The following is a 22,204-nucleotide window of genomic DNA, read 5'->3' on the forward strand; positions in this document are numbered from 1 at the left end:
AAAAAAAATGAAAAATAGTTCTCAAAAGCTCAATGGGACTACATGAACTGTTAAAAAAAGTTTATTTTTCAGCTTAGTTTGCAAAACTTTGCTCTATAACAGGACGCTGTCATTGATTTAATTTACAATGCCGTTTTAATTAAAGCCAAAAAAGTAGCTAAGACACACCTATTCCTACAAGACTAATACTTGCAGCTCCATGAAATTAATATCCTGAGTGACTGAACTTGATGAATGGCCCCCATGTTATACTTTTTTTGTTCATGTTGGACTTAGAAGAAGAAACCGACTCATATTTTCTCTTTGACAGTCTAGTCTCGATGGTGTTTTGTAACATCTGTAGTGCAACTTATTGTTACCAGATGACAAGAAGCCGGATAAAGTGTCTAATTAACTTTGTGCCCATGAGGCCGAAATGTGTTTGAGGCCAGATTTCTTTTTCTTTTTAAGTGTATTTGTATTTCAAAAAGCAGTCGTCTGCTGGGCACACACCTTATGAAATATCTGTTCAAATGTGGAAAGAAATCTACTGTATGGATGTTGTTCTGGTGCATTTTACGAAACAATAAATGCACTAATATCCCATAGAAATAGCACATTTTCTAAACATTTGAATATCTTTGAGTCAACAAGGCGACCTTATTGGACATTTCAAGCCTTTGTCAAGGTTTTCTATCATTAATATGTGCCTGAAGCCCTTTCACCTAATGTGTGTGTTTGTTGTGTATACATATTGGTGAAGGTGTCTCACCTGTTTTTCAGTACATTTTACCTGTACCTCCTCTTGACCTTGTTCGCCAGGAAGCCGCTTACCCTCTTTGTATTTGTGCTGTAGTTATTGCAGCGCCATCCAGTGACTGGGAGCACAAATCTCCATGCACATTATTATTATTAATAATAATAATAATGCAATTTCTGGTCATTACAGCCATCAAAAACAGCTACTTTTTCCATTAGTATTTTTATTTTGTTTAGGACACCTTAGCTGGAGCCCCTGCTCCGGAAAAAAAGAGGAACACCTTTGTAGCTGATATATTAAGTCTGAGCTATGGTAAGTGCTTGTGCCTTTAAGCAATGAGAGGTTTTTATACAGCATTTATATACAGCGTCTATACATACAACATTCACACCAACATGGTTGCAGTGGGCATACCAGTCCACATACACCCTCCAATTTTTCTTGACTCTTAAAAAAAAGGAAATAAAGGGCAGGGAAACATGGAGAGAAATACATACACGCATTAACAAGAGATTCCAGAAAGCACCAGGTTCAAGTTGAAAAGAAAAAAATAAGAGCATGCATATAAATCTTTGGGAATGGCTTCTGTTTAAAACATATATGGTTTATTCTACATTTTTTTAGAAGCTATTTTCACCTTGTTTTTTTTTTTTATGGATGGAACGACATACACTAGGAGAGGAACAAGGGATGAAATGTGATGACGAAAAAGAACTAAATCAACACTGAAGTAAGCACAAGAAATCACAATGTGATAGAAGTCACGGTTGCTTTTATCTCTACTTGAATTGAGTACAATACAAATAGAAACTCGGAGTTCTTTCAAGGAGTGCAGCGAGGTAATGTTACACTCTTAATGCTATTCCTAGTACACAGGTAATATCTAGTACATTCTAGTATACCAGTTGTTAAAGGTATTGTAAAACACAAGTTAACCCCTTGCTGCCTGCTCTACAGGCCAGCTCTCTTATAATTCATACAATGGCTAAAAGGTTTGTTAAACTGGGATTTATAACATTTTCCACTGAGTGAGATTTCAGATCTTTTTGGTTAGGGATCACCTCTGAATTTCAATTTGTCCACTGAATGAATTGCACGTATCATGCAAATTGTTACAGCATGTATGTGAGAGCATATTTTTAATGTTAATGCTTGCCTAACTGCTTCTATGTATGATGTGCTGTGTGTGAGAGCATCACCATAGTATGCTGGTGTTTGCTGTAAGCTGTGTGTACTACTGTTGCACCAACCTTGAAGCTAAATAATGAATATGTTATGTTGTGTTTGAGGTCCATGTCCACTTAAGTTTTGAAATGAGTGCGTGGATTAATCACCATTTGTGGGGAGGCAGTGTTGGTAGGGGGTCAGTGTTGTGGGGCTGTGGTCAAACACGCACGCTTACAAAACTTTCACACACTCATTTACAAACACACATTTCCTCGCAGAGGCGCGCAGGACGCTCTACTTCTTCCTGTAGTTGCCGAGCTGGATGGCGGAGCGGTCGAAGACGCAGCGGAAGGTGATCGGCTGAACTTCCCAGTAAGGCACAGGGTTGCTGAACAGGCTGATGCCAGAGTACATGGCCTTCTTGCTGTTGAGGCCAGGAGGACAGAAGTCCCCTGTTCCAACAGCAGCAATCTTGTTGGCATGGAGGTAGACCACCTAGAGAAGGGATTTAAATAATGACAACCCTCAGTCACTGAGTGGGACGTGCATGGCAATCATTTTTCCAAAATAAAGCAGATAAAGAAGATAATGATAAGTCACCAAATGAATAATAACGGCTCAAGAATGCAAAATAGATTTTTTTCTCTTTTCTCTCTGTTTAACTAAAAACAGTAGGAAAAGGACTTCCTGCATGAACATACTCCAAAATAACAAAGAGTTGATGCTGCTTGATGCTTGAGAGCAAGCACGGCTTGTATATGCATATTAAAAACAGAATAAAAAGCATATATGAACATTAGAGTGGCTAAGAACGATCATGCAGCTAAGCACTGTGTTTTGAGCAGAGTAACCCTCATCATTCAGCACTGAGGGGATGAGAAGGATCCTAGAAACAAGAACAAAAGGAGGGAAGTGCCACAAACTCACTGGGACAGACAATATAACGCTAATTACAGATTCCAAAAGCTGCTAGATCCAAAAACACGGAGAAAAGGTTGTAATGAATTACAATTGCCATCATATGCAATGAAACATGCAAAGGACAGAAGACAAAGAACAAAAAGAACTAAAAATATAAAAAAAAGCACGTCATGAAGTAGTTGTTATATTCAAATTGAGAAACCTCAATTTAACACAACAGCTTGTTGGGAGCCATTTATCCAAACGTCCAGGTCATTTCTTCCCATAGTTTGGTTTGTTATGGCTGCTGAGAATAATGCCATTAAAACTTGGGCGCTCACAAAATAACAGCCAAAAGATGGTTGACAGGTGTTCAGTGCTGCTGTTCATTAGGAGTGAGTATATAATCCCAACCAACAACAGGAAATCACCTCAAACAGATTTTTATGGGGATGGGATTGATGCGGCAGCTACTCAGGCTTGGGAAGCCTATTGAAATGGTGTCATAAACTGAAGCCATACTAAAGTTAAAAGGCCTGGAATCAGGTCTGTTTACACTCCCTCCTACTGCTAAAACATATAACATTATAGTATGACAGGCTACCAACACTCTACTCAATAAACAAGCTAAATGAATCCATGTGACTTTTGTTATGGAAGCCTAGGTTGACATATAATCGGGCAGTGTGAACCTAAACAAACCAAATGCAAAAATGCAACAGAGTAAACTTTTCCAGTATGGAAAAGATCAGAGAAAATGAGCTGTGTGTGATCACACTGTAAGAAAATGAGAAACATAACTATACACTGCTCAAGCAGAGTTAATTTGCTGGAACTAAATGCTTACAAAAACAATCTTCCTGTGATCATGTTGTGGATTAATAATGCTGAAATGTACAAGTGCCGTAATTATAACGTTAATCAAACCAGTATGTACCTGGATGTACTTGTGGTCGGACAGGCCAGGAGGAACACTGGTCAGAGCGTTGTTGTCGAGGTGCAGCTCTCGCAGGTGGGGGACGTTAGTCAGTGTACCATTTTCCACAGAGCTGATGTCATTGAAGCTCAGACCCAGCCTGCAGGGAAAATCAGCAAGTAGATGAGACATGGAAATGTGCAAAATGTGTAGAAGAACAAGGAACACAAGAGCACAAATAGCACGAGTGGAGAAACCAAGATAGTGACATCAGCGCTTGTCTCCGGCTGCCAAACTTATTAACTAATAATACAGTGATGAGCTGAGGAAATGAGGATACTGAAAAGAATCTACACCTGACATTGAGGCCATCACTTCCCAAGTTTCTTAAATATGAGCGAATGGAAAATAAAAACCATCCTTGGCTCAAATCCTCTCCATCATAAAAGCGCTCTTTGTTCCAGTTTGGTATGCCATCTTTGGCACAATCTGAGCAGTGATCTTATAAACACAGTGTATCCAAATTCTATGAGCAAACCAGTTATTTTCATTATCCAAAAACTACTGTTTTTGGTTTTGTCATGAAGTAAATCATAAACGGTAATACAAGAACTAGCGTTCCAAGTAAAGCTAATGTAAACCAGAGAATGAAAACATGAGATAGCATGAAAAACCGAGATAACATGAACAGAAAGAAGAAATGAAATGCATGTTCTCATGTTTCCAAAGGGGAGTTTTAAAGCAAGACTGTGTAACTTTTGAAATATGAAAGATCACAATCTTCCTCTTACAAATGAAAAGCTGAATTCATTAGAAATAAAACTCAACCGCTACAACCTCTCTTGGTCTTGTAGTCGTTTATGTTGGCTAATATTAGCTAATATTAGCAAATGTTAGATAGATAGATAGAGCTGTGTGACTGACATTATTCAATCAATTTGATGACTTTATGACTCTCTACTTGTGACACGTATGTTACAGATAAGCATTTAAATGGTTATATAACAAAATATAACAAAAGTAAAACAAGAAGTAAGTCACAAGGAGACATGACTCATATATAATTTGAAGGGAAATTCAATGCACAATTACATTGTAATTGCCATTTGTGGCCACAGTGGCTGCTGTTCAGCAATAGTTACATAGTCTTGCTTTAAATCTTAAAGTCATAAAAAACATGATAAGGTTAACAAGAATTATGATTCTTATTACTTGGCCAGGTTCTTCAGGCCCTGGAGGTTGCCAGCCGTCACCTTGGTGATCTTGTTTCCATCCAGGTGGAGCTCAGAGAGGGAGCTGGGCAGACCTGACAACCCACAAAACAGGGATTACCACCATAAACAAAGTGATGACTTATGTATCATCCACTTTGCAAGCTTATATGACATTATGAGGCCACTTTTAAAATTTGCAACATTAAATTTCAGCTGAGAAAATGCAGATCAACTATCAAGGAATGGCTGTTTCCAAGCCTATTAAATCCTTATTCCATGTATCATTTTACTAGACATGTTCCCACACTGAGATAGGCTAGTTTTTCACATTGAGCCCATTGTTTTGCTGTGGACTTAAATCCAAGCTTGCATTCTTTTGACAGAAGATGGTTGTTTTTGGCTGAGCCTGACAGGATAAGCCAAATTCCCTAATTTAGGAACTATTTGTGGAAATAGATATTAAAGCTTTACCTTTGGGGATCTCTGTAATGTTAGTGTCTGCAATGCGAATGTAGGAGACCCTTTTCAGGTCAGCAAAAGCACCGGCATCGACTCCTGCGCTCTTTAGAGGGTTGGATCCGAGCTCTGAAAAAACAGAAACAATTGAGAGCACATAAAGAAAGAGTGAACAGCAGTAATGGATCACGTCTATGAAGTTAATTCCTCTCTTGGTGTGTTACGGGAACATAGAGCTGAGTCATGAGTAAACAAAGTCTTGGGCAAGAGAAAAGCTTGTGTTTGCAAGGCAGCCTTTCTCCACGCCAGATTCCCTGATTTGTCACGGATCAGAATTCACATATCATTGCATTTTAAGTGATCGAATCCAAACTGTGAGCTTTAGTTGAGTAATCACAGAACGACACTTTCTAATTTGTGGAAGTTTTACATGTCGGAGATGAGTTATCAAAGTGACAAGTGAAGCAAAAGAAGGGGAAGGAGGATAAAGGACAAATAATCTCTTATGAAAATACAAAACAAAAACATATGCCGTGTAATCATGCATTAACAGGCTACCACAGTCTGTAGCACTCTCATCACTTCCAGACTGTGACGTGTAAATCTTGTCGCAACACTGCAATGCCAAGAAGCAAACTTTCCTTCTGGTCTTGTCTTTCCTTTCCAAATGAAAATCTAATTTACCATTCCCACGCAAGTCCCTACATGAACAATAAATAAAACGACTGGATAAAATGACTTCCCAGTGAAGGCCACAGCTTCAGCTATTAAAGATGAAAATAAGAAAATAAGTGTTTGCATACACTTACTTTCACCATTCGAGTGGGTTTGGAGCACTACAGAATATATGTAGAGGTGTATATTTCAATAAATCCTCAAATAATCCTCAATTTGTTTCTGGAGATAGATCACGGACATAACCTCCAAAGATGTGACCTATCGCTGAAAAATATGTGCCATCCACTGTCGTACCCCCAAATATATATCTGCATTTTTAAACAAATCAGAAAGTGTTTTTATTGTCATACCCATGACGACCATATGGGACAAGCCCTGGAAGGAGGCCTTTTTGATCTTGGTGATCTCGTTCTCGTGGATGCGCAGCTCCTGCAGGCTCTTGGGCATGTTGGCGGGGATGTCCTTTAGCACGTTCTTAGACAGGTAGAGACGCTGCAGCTTGGTCAGAGGGCTGAGGGCCTTGGCGTGGATAATAGTGATTTTGTTGTTCACCAGGATCAGAGCCTATGAGGAAGAATAGCAGGGAGATGAGATACTAGTGTTAAATATTCACTTTTATTCTTGCTGCATGGTGTAGTAGAGGTTTCACCAGTACCTCCTCAATACGTGAACACTGCATCAAAAGATTCAAGGAATTCAGTCTGCCACATTTTTTCCAAATCCAGTCTGTTCTTGTTTAAATTCACATCAGTTCTGTTATTATGGAATTTGAACTTGTATATGAAACTTTTACTGTTTTTTTTTCTCCACTCTGCTGCTACAAATCCACCACAGATAGATACTCCAACCCGGGGCCTGTGCTGTTAAGATGGAGGGCTAAGTTCAAGTCCACTCTGGAGTTATTCCTAATGCATTTTCAGAGGACTCACACTCCTGCTGCTCCACTCTCATGTAAGCACACACAAGGCAACATGAGGTATGTGGTCCGTTCCCTTAAGAGGCCACTTACATTACAGTGGAAACAGCTCCGGACGTCAGACAGAGGTATTTATTGCGAGCAAGAGAGCTACAGGAGTTTGAAGGCGTGAGGGTTAGCATAAGGCATAAGGCCTACGGGTGAATAGTTTCCATGCACCTGGTGACTGGGGGAGTGGTGGTGGTGAAATGATGGTAATGGTGGGAGGAAAAGAGTGCTATGGGTGGCTATATGAAGGAGGATGAAGTGAGTTTTAGGACGGGAGGTGACGTGGGGACCATGTTTTGGAATGGGAAATTGCTTTTGTTATTATTAATGCATTAGTAATGGTACACACAATTGTGTGACTAAGGATCGAGTGGGGAACGAATCAGGAACGACCTGATAATGAATGAATCATTTAAAAACAAGATGTTTCCCCCTGGGGATCCTTAAGGGTTCATGTTGGAGAAGGGCTGGACTTAGTGTTACATAAGAACACATTACATAATATTAGGAATGAGGCTCTACAGATGGAAGTAAAATGTCTCTTACATGCAGTCCTTTGAGGTTCTTGAAGTCATTCTCCTTGATCTCAGTGATCTTGTTGTTCTGCAGGTCCAGCAGGGTGGTGTCGTCTGGGATGTCCGCAGGAACTGTCTTCATACCTGATGGTGAATATTTTATGAGACATTGTTTAATTAGATGTAGGGGGTGAAGGTTAGAGGCATACACATGCAATAAATCCATCACAATGATGGATGATGGAAAACTGACTTGGTGAGGCGGAGACGGGAGGTTAACCACACTCTGACCTCAACAGGAAATGGATACAAAATGGCTACCTACTCGTCTCCACTGCCATGGTTGGAGCAGGTCTATTGTAGTTAAAGGCCCACATTAAGTTTCTTGTTTTAAGCAATGAACACAAAATTTCCTGCCAAAGGAGCAGTTCTTACTTTTCTTATTAGTTTTGAAGTGGGCAGGGTTCAGTTGGAAAAAGGTGATGTCACATATTTAAACCAATACCGTTTATACCAATCAGAGTTTTGCAACATCTAAATCAAAATCTGATGACAGTTGTTTGGTTGTTTGTTTATGCTGCTGGCACTGTCCGCCAAATCTGAGTAGAGTAGTACCAGGTTACCTGGGGCTTTAAGAACTGTTATGGACTGTTATGTTGCTGCACACACACATAGAGACAGAGAATCAAACCTGGATGAGCAGGAAAGAGTAACCGAGTTTACGGTAGCGACATGCTGAAATAACAAAGTCTGCTTTCTCAACGTGGCATGCAACATAAAGTCTCAATGATGGGATAGCAGAGTGGGTTTTACGGTGACATTCCAAAGGGACCGAATAACTGTTTGATGTGCTCCGAGGCACACATGGTGGAAATGGACCTTAAAACAAATTTCCTTTGGACTAAGTAAGCCAATGCATACCTGGACACTGAGCTCAAGCTAAATCGTTTTGCTTGGACTTTATCGTGGCACGTCATGGCTGATGTGACACAGAAAATGGCTTCTATAGTGAAAGACTGTCTGTTTGAGTGGACTGTTTAAAAAAAAAAGAAAAAACTGAGCGAAGACAGCTGGGAGTTATTGTGTAACACAGAAAATCCATTCATAATGGGCAGTTTACATTTCAAAGGAAGAGGCGTAGAATAAACTGTTTAACAAAGAGGCTTGCACTCTGTATCTCCAGTCCACATACGTGTGTCTGGACACATTTTGTCCTAAAAGCTTGTGACGACTTCTGTTCGGCTCACCCAAACATTACTTCCAGCTAGGCTTGCTTTTCTGTCAGCTTGGATGACCCACAAACCATCACAGCTGTTTGTGGTCACCACCATCATTACAGCACCACACTGTATACCTCCATACTTGCACACATTCTTTTTTATTGGTCTTCTCTAAAAGTCAGACTATCTCAGCCTTTGCTGCCTCAATTTCGAATATTCCTTTTTTTTTTTGAGAGCCCCCAAACTTGATGGAAATGCAAAACTAAATAGCTGGATGCCCTTTCAAAAGATTTTTTCTTGCCATTGTAAACACTTTAAAATGGGTCTGTCAAAGTAAAACATGTCTCGATGTGTCATAAATCCATATGAAAGGCAGTTTTTACAGATTTTTAAAAAAGAATATGCCTTAAAGCTGATTTTTCACACCTCTTGCTTCCAATTTGTTGCATTTCCTCTTCACAACTATTTACAGTTAACTGAGATATTTTTCTCTCGAAAAATGCTTCTTGTAACAGAAAATGAGGGGAAAAATAGGTGGAACACACAAATGAGCAATTGATTATACACCAGAATATCTTAAAATAAGTGAAAAAAAATGTTTCCACTGCAAAGTCATTTTTAATATAAGCAGTTCAGACGTTTTAAAATAAAAAACTGAAAATACAACCAGCTAGTCAAAAACCTCCCCTGATACTGGTACTACAGAGAGGATGGAATCTTTTGATGCGCTGAGTGACATCCGTTTACTGCAACACTACATCTTTTCAGACGAATACTTCATATGAAACAAAATGATTCGCACTGTAATGAAAATCAGTGTGATGATGACAATAACAGGAACTGACTTGTGCATATGAATTATTTGAATGTCATGTTTCGGTCAGCATCTCACTTTTTCAGCTGATAGCTACTTGGCAGGAAATTAACAAGAAAATTTGTAATTAATTGTATTCTAAGCCTCGCCCCAACTGTCATAGTCACTATTAATCACTCCACACGCCTCGTGGTGATTGAGATATCAACCATATGGTTGCTTTGGACTGGACTGTACTCATTGTCAACACTTCCAAGCATTAGTGCCAGTGTTTATGTAATGTTCTCTTCTTGTCTGGTGCTGTGGCTGGGATTGATCTGGCTGCATCAGCAAAGGACTGACTGCTTCATGGGTTTTGAGTAACTTTGGATTTTTTTGGTAGGCCATGTAGAAGTGTGGGTAGATTTTATGTGCATGCCCACCAACTACACACCTTACACAATCACTGTTTATAAAAGATGTGTTTTTAATCCGACAGGCTGCTGATTGTGCAGTTGGGTAAATCTGAATACTTGTAACCAAGAACAAAAGGCTGTTGTACCAGTCTATGGATTGGAAAAACCTCTTTCTGACAGTGTTGGCAAATATAATCACAACTCATTTGAACCCGAGGCTAATTTTTTCTCTGCTGAATGTTTTAGCTGTCATCCTGCCAGCTGCAAACTCACAGAGAAAAACCTACAAAAGCGAAAGGGTGCTTTGGGATGGTGAGCAGACTGCTCATTCTTGCCCAAGCCTGTGTGTGTGTCCAAGTATATACATATAAGTTTTAATCTTGTGTGTGTCTAAATGTGTGAGTGTGTGTTTGCACTCATGCCAGCAGGTCTGGGGAACAGATGGAGGCTCGGAGCCAACAGTGCTGATGCAGGAGTTGAGAATCTAGCCATGGAGATGCGTCTCCGGGGGAAAGTGCTGCTGCTGACTGGGGCCTCGGCTGGAGGACTGATGTAATGGAACCGGCCTTTTCCTGAACATCACTCCAACTGTCTGTCGCTCTCATTGTTGAGCCACCTACCTATCTGGGTCTGCCTGTCTATCTGCATGCTCTGCTTACACTTCACACTTTCTGTGACTGTTGTCCTAGATCTGTAAACGCTGTTTCATTTCACCGTCTCCACCCTGCACCTCTTAAGCTTACCAAACCAAAGTGGTTATGAGCTGGTTATGTCTGTCTACTCCTCTTTTCATTTTATCCTCCCAGCTTGTCCATCTGTGTAACTCCCCCTCTCCTTCATCTGTCTCCTTTAAGCTCGCTCCCCTTCCTTTCCAAACAAAGGCAGAGCCAAAAAACCAAATCAAACCCAACTGCGCAGCGAAGCACTTTTATGTAATATACAAGAATAAATGAGGTCAGGGACTTTCTATGACAAAGTTTGTGAGGTCACTCAAACTGTTGTATATGCTATACATCAGATTTGACAAACAGATTGGATAAGCTCCAAACAACGAAGATGACAATTGAGTAAATTGTTGTGACTGTGCTCAATTAAAAACCAGACTAAGTAATTGTAGTCTTTCAACCTTGGTGAGTAAGCTTTAGATTGAGAAACAAGTTTTGGAACATTTCGGATTTGTTCAGGACTTTCCTATGCCGTGACTAACCTGTAATCTCTACAAACAATTTGCCCAGAAAGGGCAAATAATGTAATTGTTACAGGAAGTGAAATAAGGAGAATAGCATCTGTGAGCGTTTAAGGTATCAACATTGGTGTCATGTTCTCTGGAGGATATAGTATACCCCTCGACTGACCCTGTGGGTTTGGGTGTGTGGTGGAGACAGCCGAGCTTGTAAAGCCAGTGACTTTTTCTGCTCTTAAAAACCAGCAATGTCACTCAGCACAATAAAAGTACAGTAAAACTGCTGCAGACACCCATCTGACCTCAGCATCTGATCCATCAAAGTGAGCTCATTTGTTAGGAATCCAGGCCAGAACACCCAAATGGAGGAGTGGACAAAGAAAATGAGGCTTGTTACATTTAGCCTCAACATTATAATTCAAATCGAGGCACTCAGATTCATTTTAGGGATTGTGGGTGACATGTAGCATCAGTACATATTTTTTTCTTAAATAATATTAATATTATAATATTAATATTAAAAGCACATTAATGTATGTATTATAGTTGCAAATCACCAGCAGCAGATTTTTGAGGCTGTAATCTTAGTAGTTATATATATTCTAGAGCTGAAGTGATCAGTCTTTCCAGTTGCTTTTCCCTGTTTTATATCATTGTGCAAGTGAATATCTTTGGGTTTTGGACCGATGGTTGGACAAAACTAACAATTTGAAGATGTCACTTTGTGCTCTGGGAAATTGTGATGGGCATTTTTCTCTATATTATGACATTTTACTGGAAAAATTATTGATTGATTAATCAGGAAAGAAATCGGCATAGCTCCAGCCCTAATATATTCAGGTAAAAATAATAATAATGAATTGTTAAATATGCAACAATATATTACAGGACAATGCAGTGCTAGTCTTCTATTCATAAATACTGACTTGGGCAATTGTAAAAAACTTTTGTTTGATATTTTGAATAGGTGTGTGTATAAGTTCTGAGACTGTGGACTCAGATGATTTACTACCATTATACCTTGATACACATTTATAATTGGGGGCTTTATGTATCACACAGGATGCTGCCATCTGTTCCCTTGTATGCTGAAAACAATAAAACTATGAAATTCAATCTGGGAACACACAAAATAAATGGGGTTTAAGCTAGTTTTTGTTTCCAGTAATTACATCTTTGCCTCAGAATCAGTTGATGGTTAATGATTCATTAATGCTAAAATGCTCCACATTGAACTTTTAATTATAGGTGTTAATAACCATCAGTGGGAGGTGTCTTGTCTTACCGAGGTCAGAGCACTGGATCACACGCAGGTGGCACTGGCATCTGAAGGGGCACCTGGGTCCTTCCGGCATGGAAGGGGGGACGGTAGCAAGACCTGATCCCGCCTCATCCTCCATCATGAAGTCTAGGAAGCCAGACTGGCGGAAGGGCAGAGCCCAGCAGGCAGTGACCAGGAGCAGAGAGAGACAGGCTGACCTCATGGTGCTGCTAGCAGGGAGCCTGGAGGACGAGAGGACACAGTTCAAAGGTTTGGGTGGATACACTTTCAAAAACAGTCTGTCTATGATTAGTTTTTAAAACGGCTATACTCTGAGAGAAAATAGATTTTCACTGTGGCAGTGAATCAAAGGCGCAGAGAATGACGCAGTGTGAGAAAGACAGAAGAAGAGACATTGACTGAAGTCCAGAGAGGCAAAGGTGAGAGGTGGAGGGCTAGAGGGTTAAACACGTGGGTGTAACAATTTAGTGAGCTTGGTCAAATAAGCTATTTAACCAGTCAGTTTTAGGCAGAAGGTGAAAGGTGAAAGAGCAAGAAAATTACACAATTACTTTGAAGGGAAAAGCCTTAGAGATACCTAATGTCGACGTTAGTAATGAATAGAGAGCAAACAAAAAAGACCCATTCAATATAATAAGTCTGAAAAATGAAATTCTGCCGATGGAATAGCTACTATAACAGTGGTTTCCAAGAGTTTCTGCTTCATAAATAACATCATGCTCCAAATGTGTAAAAACTGGAATTTAACACTATTAATTATATAAAACTGAATATTGTTACACTGTTTTTATACACTTGAATTGTCAATATTTAGGCCAGTTGGCGTTATTACCACTTGGAGTGGCAGAAGATGGATGTTTCAACCATTTATCCATAACTTTTAAATATTAATACATAACTATTTATTCATTTTATGTGGATGTATTTTTTAATCAAATTGTATATTTTTTTCAAAATCAGGTGAGCTACATAATCTTTGCACCTCCACCTCCTGCAGCTGGAGAAGTACCCCTGTTTTGGGAACCACTGTACTATGAGATTAAACAGTGAACGTGAATGTTTTGCTGTTGGCTCACCATTTAAGGTTTTGTTTTCCTTCGAAATGATCTGGATAGCATTATACAATGTGCCTATGTAATTTGCAGCAGTGAAAGAATATATATTGGCTGCTGCTAAAGCAACATCTGCATTTGCTTTCACAGTAATACACAGGGGATGCATCATGGGAAACTTCATGACATTTACTATTCAAAAGTAACAGTGATCATTTGTTTGCCATTAAAGTATCAACAATGTGCGTCAAAATTACAATGGAGGAGCATGTATCTACTGCACTGGTGGAGTCACTGGGAGAATCCTGCTGCCTTATGTAGTCTTCTATTTAACACAACCACAACCCAGTTGACACATACACACTTTCTCTCAAGCTCAAACACTGTGGAGATCCACACAAACTCCCTGACCTTTTACACAACATAACACACACACACACAGTCTCAGAGACCCAGCAATCTGCTTGTTATGCGTATAGCCAAACGTTGCTCCTTCCCTCTTGGTGCCACAATAATTGAAGGGCGGATTTGAGCCGCAGTTGCTAACAAATGATTTGGGAGCAGCTGGTCTGAAGCGGACCTTGACCTGAACATCATGACCAGGATGATGAAACTGACCCAAAACCATCAGTTGGCCAGAGCTGAGAGTGACTCTGGCCTGGTTTATACGGTCTATGTGCTTGTGTATGTTTGCTTTCTGTTATTTGAGTGCATTTTTGCACGTTTTTAGGTGTGAATATAACAGTTTTTAAGTGTATTAAAGCAAGTGCACTAGTTGCATGTGTGCCTTTATGTGTGTACATACTGTATCTGTGAGTAAAAGTAATAAATGCGCAGGTTTAAATTTCAAAGGTTTCCACCAGTGCGCAAGAGAAAGAGATGTGCTGATGTAGTGTAAATCTAGATTAGGGTTACGTCAGGTCACAAAGATCACGGCTCAGAGGGACTCTCAACACAAGCAGTAATTATAGTCCCTGTCCACAAAACAGCCACCACTTTGACACACTGTACAGCTTCAGTCCAGTGGTTACAGTGCTTGCATACAGTATGACCAAGCTTGAAATCACTTCCATTCAAAAGGGAATTGAGTTGGATGAGACAACTCTGCCTCTTAATGTTTCTTTTTTACTCTTGTTCTGTTGCTATGAGGTGGAAAAACATGAAAAACAATCAAAAGGGTGATTTCATAAGTCTGCACTTAGAGCCGGGAATGGTGTCACACAATGTTTAATGTCTAGATGCAGTTTTCCATTCAAAACTTCTGCCATTTTGTCTCACTTGGAAACATGGAAACATACTGTAGCGGGAGGCATTGAAACAAAGAGCTCCGTTCTGAACATACAGTAGATCCAGAGGACACGTTGTTCCAGCCTTCGACAGACTGAGTAATCTTGGCTATGTCAGGCTCTCTTATCTAAGCGCAGCTGAAAGCTCAATCCAACGAAAACCTTGTCTGCAGACTTGGCAGCAGCGCTCTGCCGTCGTCTTGGATTTAGAGATGTAAAGCACTCCTGGGTCAAATAGTGCTTGTAGATGCCTTTGATTGTTTGTTTTATCCGTTTGCCAGGTGGGTTGGGCTTGTCTCGTAGTATGATACATTAATTGCCAATGCTGGAAAAATATCTGAAAGTCAGTTTATCACTTTTCATAGAGGTACTTGTGAACTCCTCACATCTGGCACATCTTTCAGGCTGGAACATTCAGTTATCTACAAAGCCAGTGTACCAGCTCTGCTTAAAGGAACAGCAATGAACACAAAATAACAGAGGTTTCACTGCTGATTATTGAACCTTATCTCCCTGCTTTGACCCATGGCCACAAGCACATAAACAGATATACATGCAGATGTGCACTGGTGCAGGATTTCAGACAGCCCATGTGTCCTGCCATCAATCCATCAACCTTTGTCCATAAACGCTTCAGCAGCTTTTAATGTGAGCCAGACAGGCAAAAAGAAGAAGAAGAGAGCAATCTCAAACTAAGCTCTATGAGCATTTAATGGCTTCAGCATTACTGTAAAGACAAGAATTACTGCTACTTTGTGAGTCATAATCAGGTCCAGAAGTTGTTGGTGATGAGATTTTGAAATAAAACCAGGAAAAAGGAATATAAGAGATTTTCAGGGATTTTTGTTTGGGACCTTAACTCACAATTTGTGACCACAGCTGCAGAATAAACTACTATAAGTGGTATTATTATTATTATTAAGTTAGGGGATTTGGGATTTGGAGATGCAGGGCTGTACATTGTGGAGATTTATTGCTATGTGTCAACATGAGTGGTGAAATAATGGGTACATGGTCAACCAAGATCTGTCTGTGAACATGAAGGTCAAAAAAATAATTACGGTCAAATGCAGCCTTTTTTAAAAAGTTGAAATTCAAGGCTTTTCACAGCTCTCGCAGCTGCTATTAGCCTCTGAAGATGATGCATGAGACAACCTGCTGTGCCCCAGGCGTCGGTTCTTTCACCAGTCTGCTCAGATTCGTCCACAGGCCCTGCAGGACGGCCTGCTGTAAGAAGATGCCCCCACCTCTATACAGGCACACACACAAATACACACCTGAAGAATCTACTGAACACACGACACAGGCTCCTAAAACAACACACTTGTGTGTGTTTGCGCATGCTAAACCCAGAGGGCTGCCAACAGAGCATGCTGGAACATGACTTGACCATGCAAACTCTACATCATCAGTGTCAGCATTTCTGATCCCCTCAAAGAAGATGCAACTTGCAACTTTTATGGGATGAAAAGGTATTCCCCTTATCATTTTCACTTCACAGAGGAATCCTAGTGATCACACCAAGCTGGAAATCCAACCTTGATGTTAGAAAAGGTTTCATGTAGTGCCCTGCAGCTTGGAAAACATGATGTGACTTTTTATGACCTTTTGCTGAGATGACTCTTTCATATATTTTTGCTGTTGGTTTTTGTTTGTATCTCTACTTGCAACCATCTGTATTAATTGCATTGTAAACTATTCTCTCCAAAGGTCTTTTCATAAAGTATCAAGTCAGTGTGGCTTCAATCGGGGAACATGGCCAGTATCGCATTGTGGTGCGGCTGTATGCCAGCTTACAAGATGAAAATGGGACAGGCTTTATTCACAAGAAGTAGACTGACACTAATCAGTGCAAATGTGGCAAAACTTGGTACACAACCTAGTTTCCTACTAATAGACCTTTTAGGACCATGCGAGACAGACTGTCGCTGTAAAAACCTTCAAACAAATGCAAAATCTGACGCACAAGGACAACAAAAGACGTCATCCTGAGGTAAAAAGACAATGAACACACAGCGTTGATGAGACATTCACCCCACAGTATCTCATTGGAGGAGGATGCATCTGAAAAGGGTTTGAAAGGGCTTTGAATGATCAGCAGATGCCTGTTGAAGTACTGAACATGGAACGATGGTAGCTAGAAAAGATTAGCCTGTATTTTCAAAAGATTTACAATCCACCACATCCCAGAAAAGGGACATGTGGTAAATGGTACACTACCCATCTCTATCTTCTTCTCTCGTGTCTCTGAAACCTGGGATTCATCATGCCGTGTCTGACCAAGAAGAAAGGGGTGGAGGTTGACATTTCCTGTGGCGGCGGCATCCTTGTCAATTCTCCCGCGTCCCTCTTTTGTCTCATCTCTCTCTCTTCCCTGCCTCCATTCTCCCCCAAGTCTGGCCCCAGCATTACTAATGATTCCCAGACAGGAAGCAGAGCTCGCATGAGGGAGTAAAGTAATTTTCCCTCCTTTGCTTTGTCACTTTCTCCTCTTTGTCATTGCCTTTCATTGAAACTTTCTAGCTTATGAAATCAATGAGACACCCCTAGAACTTCTGCAACTTCTGCAGCATGAAAGGAACAGACTTGAATATTAAGCGCCATGGTGTCATGATTTTAGCAAATCAAATCGTGTTGCAATGAAGGAAGCAATATAAAGCAGAAACAAACTACCACCCTCCACCCCTGTCCACTACCTCCCCCACCTCCCCTCTAACTCTCCACAGGCCGTAAGCCTCTGCAGAGCGTCTGTCAGTAATGAATCACTGGTCGGTATTTACAAGGCCACAGGACGTTTAAAACATGTGTGGCCTTTTTAACCCATGAGCAAATGAATGTGAGCTCCCCTTCCACGTGGTTACATGCACACATGTGCTCGGACACATAAGCATGATCGATAATAATGCTGTGATGTAAAAAAAAAAAAGAAAAAAAGACTGATCTCATGAGCTCTTCCTTTGGCAATGGTGTGAGAAGTTGGTGGTCGTCAACAAATTTCTGATATATCAGGGGATTTTATGAGTGAGAACATGTGTATCTGAAAATATGCAAAGACACGGCCAACAAACAATTTCAGAGCCAAAATGTTGTAATAGGAGGTGGGCCAAATTAGTCTTGTCTGGAAAAGAGCCGTCCATGCTCCCAACTATGTCTGCATTTTTGGCTTCAAGAATGCCCAAGACACTTTTTTGACCACTACAATCAATATCGTGTCTTTATGCAGAAAAAATTAAAGAAAGTGTCATGGCCAGCCATGGCTATTATTGAAAGATCATTTTAGGGTCTCTAAAGCATGCCTGTTGTCTGGAGCCATAGCATGAGAAAGCCAGCGAGTGGTTAAACCACATTTCAGCTGTTCCATGAGAAGAGCTGTCGGCCTGCCATCAACCTCAGTCCCATTATCAACAGTCTGCACTGCACAGACGTGGACAAACTGCCCAACCTTCTCTCCCTTTCTTCTCTTTCCATCTTCTCCTCCCTTTTTGCGCTCTTTCCTTCCTTCCTTCCTTCCCCAGCTCCTCTTCCATAGCTTAAGTTATTTTCTTTCTCTGTCTGACCCTTAAAACTTTGGCCAGAAAGACTGACATGTGGAACTTTCTGGTATTTCAGTGAGCAAAAGGGGGGGGGGGGGGGGGCTTCATGGCTGATGTCCATTCAGTTCCATTGTTCTTTTGCTCTTTTTGACCTGGAGAGTTGAAGTCCAGATGGAAAAAATGTAGCCCCAGAGTGCAAATCTGGGCCTTGTCTCCTCCAAACCTTCCGTTCACTCATTCCTGGTTCAAATGTTAAACATCTGCTCAGCTCAAATCAAAAATATGAACTGGTGAAGTACTTTTACGGCATTGCATTTTAGTACAGCATTTATGCCTCTTTTAGCCTCTATTCTAATATAAGCCCCACTTTTCATTCTATTTTGTTTGTCTCAGTTTTTCCCCTTGTTCAGTTTCACTCCTTTCAATGCAATTCAGTGCAGCTGAGCCTTATTAGGTTTTTTTCCCTGTTGGCAAAAAGGATGTAATGAGTTAGCTGAGAGTTGTGTGGTGGCTTGCCGGGAAGCCTTCAGACCTCTCTTTGATAGAGGAAGCTGTACCATTACGGGATTAATGGCACTGTGCGTTGCCAGGTACAGCTTTTTTTCATCTCCTCTTCAAAGCCTCTCACTTTAAGTTGCCCCTAGCAATTTGGGTCCTGTTCTGCTCCTGTGAAAACACAGCAGCCAACGCCAAGGTGGGCAGAGACGGTTCACGTTGAGAAGAAGCAGGCCGACAGAGCAGACAGATAAGAGATTGGGGTTAAAACGGTCTGGCTGCAGTCTCAAATGAACTGCTGAAATGGAAAGTGTGAGAATCAGCAGAAACAACTTTTCCAAATCAAAGTCTTGACAAGCAATAATGGGCTGAACCAACACAAAGAAATCCTCATTGTTGTTTCAGCTTTTCTCCCCCTCATTTGCTTGTAGACTGCCCAAGCGCCACAGGGAAAGAAAAAAAAGAAAGAAAGAAAGCTAAACAAAGAGAAAAAAGGAACAAATTAATGCAGCAAATCATAATCTTTTCCACTGACGTTATATGATGATAGAAATATGAAGCAAACAACTTCTAAATTTTCTGCCTACCCCTCACTCAACCCCTTGTCTTTATGTAAGCATTACAAATCTGATTCACTTGTATAAAACTAACACACTCACAAAAGTAGCTTGAGGAATGCACTTCCATATGAGTTACAGCCAAACAAACAAGTGTCAAAACACTTTGGTCAATGCCACAAACAACAATACATTAAAGTAAACTGAGAAACTGCTGGAAACATCACATGGCACTCAGTGGTGGATAGTGTGGAGATTAATGATGGGCCAGAAGAATACGTTTTTTGGCAGAGGAGTGAGGTACCAGCATCAACTGCACTACCACACCCCCTTCTTCCCTAGCTGCTGCTCTTTTTCACTGAGCTGCATGCAGATTGGACTGGAAATGATTAAGGTCTGTCATCACAAAGCCAAGAGCGCTGTGGGAAGAAGACCTGGCAACATATCCGGAATATACACATAACACAGGAATGTATATAGAAGTGAGTAAAACATACTCAAATCCAGTTGAACAGACAGACACACATATGCTGAAATGTAACTCCAAAAAAAACCCACACAACCAGTAATCTTATCTTTTTAAAATAACATCATCAGCAAATAATGTGACTTTTAAATCATGAATAATAGATTTTGTCATGCTTCTGTTTGCGCAAAAAAGTCCCAATCCAGCAAAAACCTCAAGACTATGTCTCTCAAGACTATTCTCTATCTCTTTAAAAGTGAGAGAACCCTTAAACATTATTACTCATACTTTTCTCCCCTTTCTGAGTTAAAGGATTAACCTACCTGTTCTCAGTAGAAGCAAGGCAAAGAGAGTAGAAGTGGGCGAGATGAGCTTGACTCCCAAAAATCCAGTCGAGTGGGGGGATGAGACTGTGAAGTGGCTGCGAGGGCCTATGGGGTAATTGGACTCGGAGCGCGTGTAGCCAAGATCAAGCAGGTGTGCTCTGTCACAACAAGGGGAGGAGAGAGAGAGGGCGAGAGAGGAAGAGAGACAGAGGAGAGAGAGGGGAGAGAGATAGAAGGAGGGAGGGGTCCGACCGCCGAGCTCCTCTCAGGACCGAAACAATTGGTGGAGAACTTGCCCCGCTCTCGCCGCGTGCTCCAAAAACAGCTGGAAATGGAGAAGGGAGGAAGGGGAAAAAAAGGGAGAGAGAGAGAGAGAAAGAGAGCAGGAAAAAGGGAGACAGGGAGAGGGAGCAAAGGGAGAAAAGAAGAAAGGAGGAAGGAGAAGAGGAGAAAGAGGCAGAGAGTTTGAGTTTAAGGCAATAAGCAGTGATTCGGTTGGCAGCCACCCTCACTGTGACATCTGGTAATGATAGGTCCGGTGTGGAGCTCAGCAGAGAAACTTTCTTTCTCCCTCTTTCACACTCTCTCTGTCATTCATGCTCATTCAGCCTCCATACTGACTATCCCCAGGAAAAAACAAAAACACCACACACACACACAAACACACACACACACACACACACACACACACACTTTTGTCTAATCTATTCAGATTGGCACCTCCCCCCAGTAAACCTCCTTCTCGGTTTTAACCCCATTCCCCAAATCTTGATTAGGTTTGTTTGGGTTGCCTTAATGGACTATTGGGTTTATTGGACCAAAAACAGAAGAGGAGGCACTTTGGGGGACTATGTGGGAGGTAGAAGGCTCCCATTCTTAGTCCTCATGGTCTTTTTTTTAACCCTATTACTGGAAAAGACCGTTGATATTGGACGATTCTGCCAAACCACAGAATACGCTCAATGATGTTTTTCTTTACATCTAATGCTGACGTTCTTGCTTTCTACAGTACCTGCACATGACAACTACCGTATTGTTAAAGTTTTGGAAAGATTGTGGTTATGGTCAATAACAAGACTAAGAGTCTACAGTAATGCCAGAGGCTCTGTAAGGCGGTATTTAGGCAGTGCTTTGAGCTGAAAGCTAATGTCAGCATGCTAACATGCTCACAATGACAATGTTAACCAATGCTTACCATATTGACCTTGAAGTACAGGTTAGGTTGATGGGAATGCCATTTGTTTAAAAATGTTACCTGATGATGCCGCTAAATGAAATTTCAGGGAATCACAAAAGTTATTACAATTCATCCTGAAGGAGACTTGAATCACTGTACCTAATTTCACGGGAATCCATCTAATAGTTGTCCAGACATTTCACTCTGGCGCTAGAGGATAAATCAGGAGATCTTCAAAGTCATTTATTATTATTTATCCATTAGAAACCATGAATGTTTGTACCAAATTTTGTCATCCAGTAGATGTTGAGATATGGGAACACCAAAGTCATCAGGGTACTACTTCCTGCATTGGCATTGAACCTAAATCATGAGGTGCAGAATCAACCAATATGGATGAAATTCATGAGGATACTTGGCTGCTTTTTAAAAAAAAACCTATATCTTATTATCTTTAACGAGCAAAGTTGCTTTAACCTCCTAAGACCTGGCATCCACATGCGTGGACATCAAATTTTGGGTTATACCATAATACTTAATTCTGCTTATATGGAAATTCAAAATTGTCCCCATATGCGGAACCACATCATGTCAAAAGATGATGCTTAGTTTTTATACTTATCAGGTCCCAATAAGCCCAAATAGCAAAGAGAAATTAAGATAGAGCTTGGGTCTTAGGAGGTTAAACCTGGACTTTGCGCTTGCTGGATTGGACCTGCCAAAGCTGGATCTAATCAAGGCAATGGTGGGGGTGGTTTTCAGCCCCAAGTGAACAAGACCTCATCTTATAATCATGACGGGAAGGCGTTGGGGTGGCTAAGTGTTTAGAGACTGTGTCATGCTGTTGCGGGAAGGTCACAAGTTTAACT

The 22,204-nt window shown here is 40.8% G+C and overlaps 1 protein-coding gene across 1 annotated transcript; it reads right to left on the bottom strand.

The window, feature by feature from the left end:
• Window positions 1-942: 942 nt before the first annotated feature.
• Window positions 943-20,319, bottom strand: dcn (decorin). Its single transcript, XM_070928879.1, has 8 exons — window positions 20,156-20,319; window positions 12,447-12,664; window positions 7,581-7,693; window positions 6,421-6,634; window positions 5,408-5,521; window positions 4,935-5,028; window positions 3,744-3,882; window positions 943-2,401 (listed from the first exon to the last, which is right to left on the bottom strand). Exons 2-8 carry the CDS (start codon window positions 12,643-12,645, stop codon window positions 2,201-2,203), a joined length of 1,074 nt encoding a protein of 357 aa, XP_070784980.1. The 5' UTR covers window positions 12,646-12,664; window positions 20,156-20,319; the 3' UTR covers window positions 943-2,200.
• Window positions 20,320-22,204: the final 1,885 nt, after the last annotated feature.

Source organism: Enoplosus armatus, chromosome 22 (assembly GCF_043641665.1).
Source record: "Enoplosus armatus isolate fEnoArm2 chromosome 22, fEnoArm2.hap1, whole genome shotgun sequence".
In the NCBI taxonomy this organism is placed as follows: Eukaryota; Metazoa; Chordata; class Actinopteri; order Centrarchiformes; family Enoplosidae; genus Enoplosus; species Enoplosus armatus.